Source organism: Dama dama, chromosome 27 (genome assembly GCF_033118175.1).
Source record: "Dama dama isolate Ldn47 chromosome 27, ASM3311817v1, whole genome shotgun sequence".
Lineage (NCBI taxonomy): Eukaryota > Metazoa > Chordata > Mammalia > Artiodactyla > Cervidae > Dama > Dama dama.
In genome coordinates, this window is record NC_083707.1 from 22,421,518 (window position 1) to 22,434,546 (window position 13,029).

A 13,029-nucleotide genomic window follows, 5' to 3' on the forward strand; every position below is an offset into this window, starting at 1 on the left:
AAAAAAAAAAAACAACTTTTTTTTCTTTAAAAAAACACTTTTTAAAACTCAAGTAAACAAAATCACTTTAGTACACAATTAAACACTAGAGATATGGAACAATCTTCATTAGAATGTTAGCCACGGAAATTTTGTGTCTTTTTCCTTCTTTATACTTCCTGGTATTTAAAATTTACTGTTACTATTGTTGCTCAGTCACTAAGTCATGTACAACTCTTTGCAACCCCAGGAACTACAGTATGCCAGGCTTCCCCATCCTTCACTATCTCTTGGAGATAGCTCAAATTCATGTCCACTCAGTTGGTAATGCTATCTGAGTCTGTATAATTACCTCCCAAATGTTAAATCTGTGGAAAAACTCATTTCACACCTGTTTTTTATCTTTTATTTTATACTGAAGTATCATTGATTTACAGTGTTACATTGTGTTATACATATTCTTTTTCATATCCTTTCCTATTACGGTTTTGAATAAAGATCCCTATGCTATACAGTAGGGCCTTGTTGTGTTATTCATTTTATATAGTTTCTATCTGCTAATCCCAGGCTCCTAATTTTACCCCATCCCCATCCCCTTCCCCCTATGGCAATCATAAATTTGTTTTCTATGTCACTTCACATCTTTAAGCATAATTTTATTTCAACCCTCAGAGAATCTTAAAAGATCAAACAAAACAAATCTCTCAAGTTCACTGGCTTGTTAAAAAACAATGCCCACTGGTCAAAGACTCAAATCTCTCATTATGCCAGCTTAGAACTATTTCCTTTTATCAGAAGTCAAGATGCAGTGAGCACCTGTGTGCGTGAAAATGCATACCAGACGGAACCTTTAAGCCTCTCAAGTTACAATGTGTGACTCCTTCCCCCAAATCCTTTTATTCCCTTCATCCCTCTTTGATGCCTTTCATCTTCCTCCTCTTCCTGTTTGGCCTCAAGCCTCCTTTCTGGCCATGTCTAAGTTCTCTATTTGCCACCAGATACTTAGCCTGCAAGTCTCTCTACTGACAGAAGCTTAGAGCACCCCTGATGAAAGAGTCTTGCAAGTCTCAACTCAAGGTCTCAAAAACGAGTGCTCAAGTGGTTCTCTCTGTATTCCTCTGCCAAGATAAGTCCAAACAGGAACTGCTTTGCTACATAAGCCTTTGCAGTTCTCATTCAAGTCTAAGTGACTCCACAATCCCCACCCCCAAACCTGGCCCCTTTTTCTGGAGACAAGTCTGGGTGTCTGGCCAGCAATACAAGTAAAATGTTTACAACATCTTCCCTCCCACTTGCCTATTTTGCTTTGTAGAAGCATCTTTCTTCCAGGGCCCAGAGACAGAATCCCACTGTTTTTGATTTCTCACTTCTCTACCCACGAGCTTCCCACTCCTTTGGCAACTATCTAGTCAATGCCAAAATCATTTTGCCTTCAAAAATACATTTCATATTTTTTCCTACCCCAATTTGGCACTCTCCTGTCAGACTCATTTTCCTTTAACATACATACTCCACTGCCTAGAAATCCTGCTGCTGCTGGTGGGTTTAGTTGCTAAGTCGAGTTTGACTCCCGTGACCCTATGGACAGAAGCCCACCAGGCTCCTCTGTCCATGGGCTTTTCCAGGCAAGAAATCCTGAATGACTTCCAAATGCCTGTTCATAAAGAACAAACTCTTGAACCCAAAGTCTCACAAGATCGTCTCCTCCTCTTCTTACTAGAAAAGTAACACTTCTACTGCCCACTCTGTGGTATCCAGAAATATTTCCAAAATTGTGTTCCTCAAAGTTACAATGGCTGCTAAGGGACTTAAAGGGGGGTGGGGAATCAGTCTTGAAGGAAACACTGGTTGAAAAAAGATGAGGTCTGTCCATGTCGAACTTTTCAGAGCCTTCACTATGCTCATGTACACTTAATGATTCTCTAAGAGAAGTGTATGTATAGTTTTTCCACAGTGACCAAAGATTCCTTTTTACAGAGCTTAAAGATGAATAATTCTCTGAACGAGCTCGAAAAGCCCTGCCCTTAAGACATATTAGGCTATGGTGGAAACTGGATACTTCTAAGCAAATGGTCTCCTTTCTTACTTGAGCTTTGATTCATGCATTTTTCCTACCTTGAATCCTCAACCCTTTCATTCTTCCTAAGAAAATCATCTCATACTATTAGACTCAACTCACAGGCTGCCTCTTAAATCCCTATTGAACTTTCACAGCAGCATGGTTGTGGTTCAGCAAGTGCAAGCACTCACCCACAGAGCCACCTTTGTACTTATTAAACAAATCTGTAGTTATTTAAGCATATTTTGCCCTCAATATATATGCACAACTCATGAATAGGATTCTGCCTCACTTGTATCTTCTGCATGGCAGATGTTCAAATATCTGATGCACCAACTTCACATTTTTAATCTCTGCTTCCAACTAGAACCAACCTAAACGTCCATCCACAGAGGTCCATGCACACCCAGTACTGCATATTATAACATTATGCAAAATTATATAAATCTATATCCACAAGGCAACCATTGTCCTATGCACACAGCAGTATGAATTTTTGTGGTCACTGAAAACAAAACAGCCCATGTAAGAGCACTTTGTAAATTATTTCAAATGATAAGAAATTCAAAGAAATGACTGACAGCCTATGAATATGGAAGCAGGTATTAGAAGGAAGGGGACAGGACCTATGACATGGAAGATACAGGATCTGGATTACTGATAAGCAAGAATGAGGCACTTCATCAAGGAGGAACACAAGAAAAATGACAGGAAAAATTGAAAATAAATGTAGATATGACAGTCATTTCTTATAACCATAAACATATCTACCCACCTGATTATTCTCTATTTCCCAGTGAATCACTTGATTATCAGATCCTCCAGAAACTAATTCAGTTGAAGGAGCTGAAAAAAAATTGTATCTCAGTGAAGCATTTTTTTCTCAGCTATTTTAAAAAACTTCAAAACTATGGAAAAAACAAAACTCACATACCTTTACCTGTATTCACCAACTGTTAAGATTTTGCCATATTTGCTTAATATCTTGCTCTCTGTATGTACACACACCTCCATTTTTGCTTTTGACAAACCATTCAAAAATAAGTTGGAGGCATGATGACCTTTGATCCTCAAGATATTTTACCCTAATCTTCTCAAAAACAGGAACATTCTCCTACATTGTTGTTGATTAGTCGTTCAGTTGTGTCCGATTGTCTGCAACCCCATGGACTGTAGCCTACCAGGCTTCTCTGTCCATGGAATTTCCCAGGCATAAATACTGGGGTGGGCTGCCATTTCCTTCAATAGGGGATCTATCTCACCAATGCAGGGATCGAACCTGCATTTCCTGCATTGACAGGTGGATCTTTTACCCACTGAGCCACCACATATAATTATCACGTTCAAGAATGTTAACACTGACATAGTAATGTTATGTAATAATACATATTAAAATTTCCCAAGATTGTCCCAGTAATGTCTTCTGTAACTTCATTTTTAGTCAAAAATCTAAGGACCATACATTATGCGTTTGATTGACACATCTTTTAAGTCTCCTTTAATCCTGAATAACTTTCCAGTTTCTCCTTTTGTTACAATGCAAGTCCAGGTCAGTTGTTTTGCTGAATGTCCCTCAATGTGTATCTGTCTGGTTGTTTCCTTATGAGACTCAGGCTAAATACTTTGGGTGGAAATAACATATACCAGCCATTACAGTTAGCTGGTGCTATCAAGTACATGAAATATTTTTGAAATCAAACACATATTTCAAAATAGCTCCTTCAAACATTTACTTCTTATTGATAGAAGAAAATGAATAAGAATCAAAAAGGGGGAAATAATCTAATTTTGGTTTGGATTTTCCGTTTATTTATTTCTGCTGGTTTATGTTTAGATAGGTGAAACAGCTGGCAGACTATCTAAACACATTAGATTTGTACTCAAAAGTCCCAGGCTCATATCCTAACCCTGCTGCCAGCCAGCTGCGATCTTGGCCTTTAATTTCTTCATGTGTCATGGCAATTAAGCCACCGACCTAACTATATGATTCTGATAATTGCTCTAAGATACACGAAAGTAATGTGATAAGAATCAGATGTTTTAAAAATATAAAATAATATCACTAGAATTTTATGTCACTGATATATGAGTTAGAAAGAGTACCTGAATTATCTGGCAATAGAACCCAATTCTGAGAAAATCAATCATAACTATAATAGATTTCAGTGATACACAAGCAATTCATTTTATGTAACCTCACTTTTAAAGGGAAGATAAAACATACAAGCCCAAATTAATACTTTAAAAGGAATCCCTATACTGAGATTCAAGTAGACTTTGATGTCATTCGGTGGCAATTAATATAATTACAATTGTATTTTAATATATGCACTAACAGCCACTCTTTCTACTATTTAATGGTTTTTACTGACCTAACGTGACTAACCTTGCATTACCAACTGTAATAAATAGCTTATTAAACTTTTTTTTAATGTCACAGATAAAACCATAGCCAAGTCTCACTAATTCAGGAAATTCTGCCTTTGGGCCTGGCTCAGAATCCACTCTAATGTTCTTGGCCTGGAGAATCCCAGGGACGGCAGAGCCTGGTGGGCTGCCATTTATGGGGTCGCACAGAGTCGGACATGACTAAAGCGACTTAGCAGCAGCAGCAGCAGCAGAATGCTCTCAATAAATAGTTGCAAAATCAAAAAATAAAATTAATTCGGAGTCCATAAAAACACGATAGTAGGTATAGTTAAGACATGAAGAATTTCCACAGGATTTTAGAAGCCCATCTAAAAGCAATGTTAAATAAAAATTCTGGAGTCGTGGAATCTCAGAGATGAAAGACACCTGGAGATAATCTGGTCCAGCAATTCCCAAATGTTTTGATATCAGCACTCACTGACACTCATAAAATTTTTTGAGGAGCCCAAAGACCTTTTGTTTATATAGGTTATATGTGCCAGTATTAATCACAACAGAAATTAAAACTAAGAAATTTGAAAATACTTATATATTAGTTCACTTACAAATAACAAGAACTAACATAACTTTTTTTATAGGGGGAAACCCTGTATTCTCCAAAACAAAAAAATTAATAAGAAGAAAGGCACTGTTTAATATTTCAGAAAACTTCTTTAAAGTCTGACTTTATTAGAACACACCTGAATTTTCATATCTGCTCCTGTGTTTAAACTGTGGCAACATCACACATTATATAGCCACTGGAAAATGGCACTGCATACTTGGGACAGAATGAAGACTAGGAATAACTTCTTAGTATTATTCAGAAAATAATTTTGACCTCATAGGTATCAGGACTGATTTAGTCCAAAGTTTTACTTTTTGTATATTACTAAGATGCAAACTAGGGTCAACAAAAATGCAATGCCTTGCCTAAAAAACCGATTGTTTGTCTGTGGCAGAAACAGACTACCTACAGGCTGAGTTTTCTTAATCCCAGTCTGGGCTCCAATACAAGCCCTGCATACAGGTTTTGGATCAAAAGCTGTGGGCAATGGCAGGGCTCTCGCCTCAGTAAGGGGCTGCCTCTACCCTCATCCTAAGTACTGCTGTGTTATCCATGCTTCAATTGCTACAAAGTAGAAGTAGTATAAGTCAGATATTTCATTGGGCATGTCAGTTTTCTTCTCTTTTTCTAAATACATAATATCAGATACAGTAATGCTAAACTAAGAGAAGTCAGATTAATACTTACAACCATCCTGTTTACAAATCCACTGGAGGCAATTGACTCGAGCAGCATGACCATTCAGGTTGGTGATAACAACCCTTTTCTTTAGAGGAGAAAACACCAGTTAGTATGTTGGAATGTATCCCACAGAGGAGCTGATAAATTAATAAAAATCATATTTCAGAAAATGTTCAGGATTACTTCAAACAGAATCACCTTAACTCATAAACTTAACCATGGCTTAAGTCATCCATTCACTTTTTAAAATTCATTCTTGCCTTATTCCCCACTCCACATTCACTCAGCCCTACTCTCTTATTTAGGGAGTCTGTCTCCAAAACCCCAGACTAGATAAGAGCCTATGTTCTCACTGGTCTCAGGGCCTACTTTTACCATGCTTATACAGATTCAAGAATTTGGTTGACCAAAAGAAAAATCCCTTCATTCAGAGAATGCATGATTGACGGATGCAAAACCATGGCTTACTTAGCATGCCATGGCTGATCTGGTGTTGGGTTCTTCAGCCTTAACGATACAAGGTCACTAGGCCACAACTACGAAAGTCCTCAGACATCAGATCCCTTCAGGGCCTATGGCCAGGTTGCCTGCAGATCCTCAGACTGCTGCTTTCACCAGATCACTCCACACCTGGGCTTCCTCTACTTCCCCCAGTGCTGGAGACTCTATGCCTACTGGGCCCTCCTCTTACAGCCCTTTCTCTACCGGTTGCCTGGAGCACTGACTTCACACCTGCTCGCCCGTCAACTGGAACTCTCACAGCTGAGAAAAAGGTATACAAAGGGAAATGTGCATAAGCTAATATAGTTCACATATGGGTTATATGAGTTTGGGAAACAATTTACAGCAGGGGCTGCCAGCTGCTGGGATCTAATGCCTGATGATCTGAGATGGACCTGATGTAATAATAATAAACTGCACAATAAATGTAATGACCTTGCATCATTCCAAAACATACCCTCCCATCCCTGGTCTACGGAAAAACTGTCTTCCATGAAACCAGTCCCTGGAGCCAAAAATATCGGAGCCTGCTAAAGTATTTCATTGTCTTTCTCACTAGAATGAGAATTCCTTGATGGACAGGAGTCATAACTCATTATTTTTGAGTCATCGCCACTCAGTTCAAGGCTAGCCTCAAAAGTTTGCTGAACGAACATCATCTCCAAAGTTTCACTTTAGCATCTGACACATTTAATCCTGTATTTAATTAAATACCCAGCCAACAATACTTAACAAAACTTTCTAGGATCCATACACCTTTTTTCTTGATGTTAAAATCCCCTGAGATAGCCACCAATTTATCATTAAAAATAGAAATGTGGTAGAAGAGATGGGTACAAATCCATTAGACAGCTGCAGAAAGATAGGCATCTACAGTCTTAGTTGATGGCCAATGTAAAGCTTACCCTTGGTTTTATGTGCTTTATCTTGCCAGTTAAGAGTGAATGGAAAAGAACAAAGCAAGAAGCATAACCCTCCCAGACATCAGACAATGCTACAAAGCTACAGTAATCAAAACAACATGACACTGGCAAAAAATAGACATATGGATCAATGGAACAAAACAGAGAGCCTAGAAATAAGCCCACACACCTAGGGTCAATTAATTTTTGACAAAGGAGGCAAGAATATACAATGCAGAAAAGACAGTCTCTTCAGCAAGAAGTGTCAGGAAAGCTGGACAGCTGTATGTAAATCAATAAAGTCAGAACACATCCTCACATCAAACCCCAAAATAAAATGGCTTAAAGACTTAAATATAAGACATGACACTGTTAAACTCCTAGAAGAGAAAATAGGCAAAACAGTCTCTGACAAAAATTGTATCAATGTTTTCTTAGACCAGTCTCTCAAAGCAACAGAAATAGAAGCAAAATTAACAAATGGGATATAATCAAACTTATAAGCTTTTATACCATAGCAAAGGAAACCATAAACAAAACTAAAAGACAACCTACAGACTGAGAGAAAACATCTGTAAACGTTGTGACCAACCAGGGCTTAATTTCCAAAATATACACACAGCTCACACAGTTCAATAACAAAAACAACAACAAAAATTTTCAAAAAATGAGCAGAAGATCTAGACATTTCTAGAAAGAAGACACACAGATGGCCAAGAGGTATGTGAAAAGATGCTCAACATCGCTAATTATTAGAGAAATGGAAAGCAAAACTACAATGAGATATCACCTCACGAAAGTCAGAAAGGCCATCATTAAAAAGTCTACAAGTAACAAATGCTGAAGAGGGAGTGGTTGTAGCAGTGGTTTACCCTGCTACACTGTTGGTAGGAATGTAAATGGATGCAACCACTATGGAAAACAGTACAAAGGTTCCTTAAAAAACTAAACATAGAACTACCAAATGATCCAGATATTCCACTACTGGGAATATACTTGGGAAAGGTGAAAACTCTAATTCAAAAGATGCATGCACCCCAATGTTCAAAGCAGCATTATCTTTACAATAGTCAAGAAATGGAAGCAACCTAAATATCTATCAACAGATGAATGGATAAAGAAAATGTGATACACACACACACACACACACACACACACACACACACACACACACACACACAAGGTAATATTACTCAGCCATAAAAAAAGAATAAAATAAGGCCATTTGAAGCAACATGGATGAACTTAGAGGTTATCACACTAGGAAAGTCAGAAAGACAATTATCATTATGTGGGATCTAACATATGACACAAATGAACTTATCTTCAAAACAGAAACAGATTCACAGACACAGACTTGTCATTGTCAAGGGGAATAGAGGGTGAAGGATGGATGGATTCAGCGTTTGGAATTTGCAAAAGCAAGCTACTATATATATGTATAACTAAAATCACTTTGCTGTACACAGAAACTTACACGGCATTATAAATCAACTATACTTCAATAAAATAAAGTTTTTGAAGAGTGCATGGTAATAACAAAAACTGGAAGGAGGCAAGCAAGGTCAAGAAAAATGAGTAGAACTATTTCATTTATAAGTTTGACTCTGCATTGGATAGGAGGATGATGGAACTTTTAAAGTATGACTTACTTACAATGATTTAGGTGTAAAGCAAAGTGATTCAGTTATTCTTTTCCAGATTCTTTTCCATTATAGGTTATTGCAAGATACTGAACATAGCTCCCTGTGCTATACTATAGGTCCTCGTTGTTTATCTATAAGATATATTGTAGTACATATCTGTTAATCTCAAAGCCTTAATTTATCCCTCCCTGCCCCATTCCCATTAGGCAAAAAAAAGTAAGCTTGTTTTCTGTCTTTGAGTCTATTTCTGTTTTGTAAATAAGTTCCTTTGTAACATTTTTTAGATTCCACATGTAAGTGATACCACATGGCATTTATCTTTCTGTCTCACTTCACTTAGTATAATAATCTGTAGGTCCATCCATGTTGCTGCAAATGGTATTACTTCATGCTTTTCATGGCTCAGTTGCATTCCCTTGTGTGTATGTGTATGTGTATATATATATCTCACCACATCCTCTTTATCCATTCATGTGTTGATGGACATATAAATTGCTTCCATGTCTTGACTGTTGTAAATAGTGTTGCTATGAACATTGTTTTCCAGATATATGTCCAGGAGTGGGACTGCTGGCTCATATGGTAACTCTAATCTGTTTTTTAAGGAACTTTGAACTGTTTTCCATATGGCTGCACTAGTTTACATTCCCAACAACATCCTAGGAGGGTTCCCTTTTCTCCACACCCTCTCCATATTTATTATTTGTAGACTTTCTGATGATAGCCATTTTAACCAGTCTGAGGTGATACCTCACTGAGGTTTTGATTTGCATTTCTCTAATTAGTGATGTTGAGCATCTTTTCAGTTGCCAGCTGGTCGTCTATGTGTCATGTGTCCGTAGTTGTTTAGTCACTAAGTTCCATCTGACTCTTTGCAACCCCATGGACTGCAGCTCGCCAGGCTCCTCTGTCCTCCACCATAACCCATACCATGCTCAGATTCATATCCATTGAGTCAGTGATGCTATCTAACCATTTCATCTTCTGTCTGTATGTCTAGGATGATGGGCTTTTTAATAAAATTAATAAACTCAGTTCAGTTCAGTTGCTCAGTCATGTCCCACCTCTTTGTGATCCCATGGACTGCAACACCCCAGGCCTCCCTGTCCATCACCAACTCCCGGAATTTACTCAAACTCATGTCCACTGAGTCGGTGATGCCATCCAACCATCTCATCCTCTGTCGTCCCCTTCTCCTCCTGCCCCCAATCCCTCCCAGCATCAGGGTCTTTTCCAATGAGTCAGTTCTTTGCATCAGATGGCCAAAGTATTGGAGTTTCAGTTTCAGAATCAGTCCTTCCAGTGAACACCCAGGACTAACGTCCTTTAGGATGGACTGGTTGGATCTCCTTGCAGTCCAAGGGACTCTCAAGAGTCTTCTCCAACACCACAGATCAAAAGCATCAATTCTTCAGCACTCAGCTTTCTTTATAGTCCAACTCTCACATCCATACATGACTACTGGAAACACCATAGCTTTGACTAGACGGACCTTTGTTGGCAAAGTAACGTCTCTGCTTCTTAATATGCTGTCTAGGTTGGTCATACCTTTTCTTCCAAGAAGCAAGCGTCTTTTAACTTCATGGCTGCAGCCACTATCTACAGTGATTATGGAGCCCAAAAAAATAAAGTCCGTCACTCTTTCCCCATCTATTTGCCATGAAGTGATGGGACCAGATGCCATGGTCTTAGTTTTCTGAATGTTGAGCTTTAAGCCAACTTTTTCACTCTCCTCTTCCACTTTCATCATGAGGTTCTTTAGTTCTTCGTCACTTTCTGCCATAAGGGTGGTGTCATCTGCATATCTGAGATTATTGATATTTCTCCCAGTAATCTTGATTCCAGCTTGTGCTTCATCCAGCCCAGCGTTTCTCATGATGTACTCTGCATACAAGTTAAATAAGTAGGGTGACAATATACAGCCTTGACATACTCCTTTCCTGATTTGGAACCGGTCAGATGTTCCATGTCCAGTTCTAACTGCTGCTTCCTGACCTGCATACAGATTTCTCAAGAGGCAGGTCAGGTGGTCTGGTATTCTCATCTCTTTAAGAATTTTCCACAGTTTGTTGTGGTCCACACAACAAACAACACAACACAGTCAAAGGCCTTGGCATAGTCAATAAAGCAGAAATAGCTGTGTTTCTGGAACTCTCTTGCTTTTTTGATGATCCAGTGGAAGTTGGCAATTTGATCTCTGGTTCCTCTGCCTTTTCTAAATTCAGCTTGAACATCTGGAAGTTCACAGTTCACATACTGTTGAAGCCTGGCTAAAATTTTCAGCATTACTTTACTAGCATGTGAGATGACTGCAATTTTGTGGTAGTTTGAACATTCTTTGGCATTGCCTTTCTTTGGGTTTGGAATGAAAACTGACCTTTTCCAGTCCTGTGGCCATGCCTGAATTTCCCAAATTTGCTGGCATATTGAGTGCAGTACTTTCACAGGATCGTCTTTTAGGATTTGAAATAGCTCAACTGGAATTCCATCACCTCCATTAGCTTTGTTCACGGTGATGCTTCCTAAGAGCCACTTGATTTGGCATTTCAGGATGTCTGGCTCTAGGTGAGTGATCACACCATCATGATTATCTGGGTCATGAAGATCTTTTTTGTATAGTTCTTCTGTGTATTCTTGCCACCTCTTCTTAATATCTTCTGCTTCTCTTAGGTCCACACCATTTCTGTCCTTTATTGTGTCCATCTTTGCATGAAATGTTCCCTTGGTATCTCTTCTTGGAGAAATCTCTAATCTTTCCCATTCTATTGTTTCCTCTGTTTCTTTGCACTGATCACTGAGGACAGCTTTCTGATCTCTTTGCTATTCTTTGGAACTCTGCATTCAAATGGGTATATCTTTCCTTTTCTCCTTTGCTTTTCACTTCCCTTCACAGCTATTTGTAAGGCCTACTCAGACAGCCATTTTGCTTTCTTGCATTTCTTTTTCTTGGGGATGGTCTTGATCCCTGTCTCCTGTACAATGTCAAGAACCTTCGTCCAAAGTTCTTCAGGCACTCTATCAGATCTAATCCGTTGACTCTATTTGTCACTTCCACTGTATAATCGTAAGGGATTTGATTTAGGTTATACCTGAATGGTCTAGTGGTTTTCCCTACTTTCTTCAATTTAAGTCTGAATTTGGCAATAAACTAGTAAAAAAAAAAAAAAAAAAAAGCTATTTCCTACATTGCATTTTAATTCCCAGTATTTTACTTTTTATATTTAGGCTTCTTTTGAGAAGCAACACTAACTGTATTGTCCAAAATCAGCCAGTGGGAACGAGGTCACAATGAACTCAGGGAAGAATGCAGAAACTAGTCACTTGTGAAGTTTGGTAGCGAAAAGGCCAAGAAAATAATCATGTGGGTGCAGTTCTGGGAATGGATAAGTGCTTAGGAGTTCCACCTGCTAGGACCTTTGCCCTAATGGCATATTCCTTAAAATGTCCACTCCCGAAGCTAAACTGCAAGAAATATTTCTTTGAAACTGAAAACAGCAATAGTTTATTAAGTAACACTTAGGGAAATACAAAAATGAGATAGCCTCAGATACATGTATATGTATGGCTGAATCCCTTCACTGGTTACCTTAAATTATCATAATATTGTTCATTGGCTAAAGGCAAACAGAAAAGAAAAACTTTAAATTTTAAAAGAATGAGATGGCACCTGTGAGATGGCTTTAACCCACATTTAAATGCAAATCTTTTCAAACCCAAATTGATTCCTTAACAGTGCTACAGAATGCTTCAGAAAAGGTTGTCACCGTTTGAAATTCTATGTGTGGCTTACAGGCCACCTGTAGGACACGGTGACCCCAGGCTGACGCAGCGCAGGAGACTGGCGAGAGGCGAGTGTCGCGCGCCAGAGCCAGGCCCACCGCCCAGACACCCTTCCAGAAGTGGATCCGGCCGCACACCGGATCTCCAGGCTCCGGAGCAGCGTCTACAGAGTCCGCCCCCGAGCATACGCAGCATATGGGGCGCCAGAAGCGGACCGGGTCCGGCCACTTCTCTCACCTGAGGGTCATAGAGCACCACGGAACAGGACGTGCCGAAGGCCAGAAGCCCTCCGGGCCCGGGGCTCCAGCTCAGGGCTCCCCGCACCCGGTTCGGGCAGCAAAACACGTGAGACGTCTCCAACACGGGTGCCACCATGTTGCTGTCTGGTCAGCGGCCGAAACCTGGGCACGCACTTCCGCCCTCGGAGCGGAACTGCCTGCCCGCCGCGTCTTCCCGCGGGCGTTATCCGGACCGCGTTTCCGAGGCGGCCGGGGGCGGGGCGGG

At 39.6% G+C, this 13,029-nt stretch overlaps 1 protein-coding gene across 2 annotated transcripts in view; it reads right to left on the reverse strand.

Annotated features, from left to right (window-relative positions):
• The window catches only part of ELP2 (elongator acetyltransferase complex subunit 2), a 51,320-nt gene extending 38,376 nt beyond the window's left edge, over nucleotides 1–12,944 (reverse strand). Inside the window, exons 1-3 of one of the 2 annotated variants that reach the window (XM_061131166.1) lie at nucleotides 12,763–12,944; nucleotides 5,703–5,781; nucleotides 2,814–2,884 (exon numbers count right to left, since the gene is read on the reverse strand). In XM_061131166.1, the coding sequence (XP_060987149.1) occupies nucleotides 2,814–2,884; nucleotides 5,703–5,781; nucleotides 12,763–12,900 (288 nt within the window). In that variant the 5' untranslated portion in view covers nucleotides 12,901–12,944. The remainder of the gene's footprint in view (nucleotides 1–2,813; nucleotides 2,885–5,702; nucleotides 5,782–12,762) is intronic. The other variant, XM_061131165.1, reaches the window with a different exon arrangement.
• Between the last annotated feature and the right edge of the window lie 85 nt (nucleotides 12,945–13,029).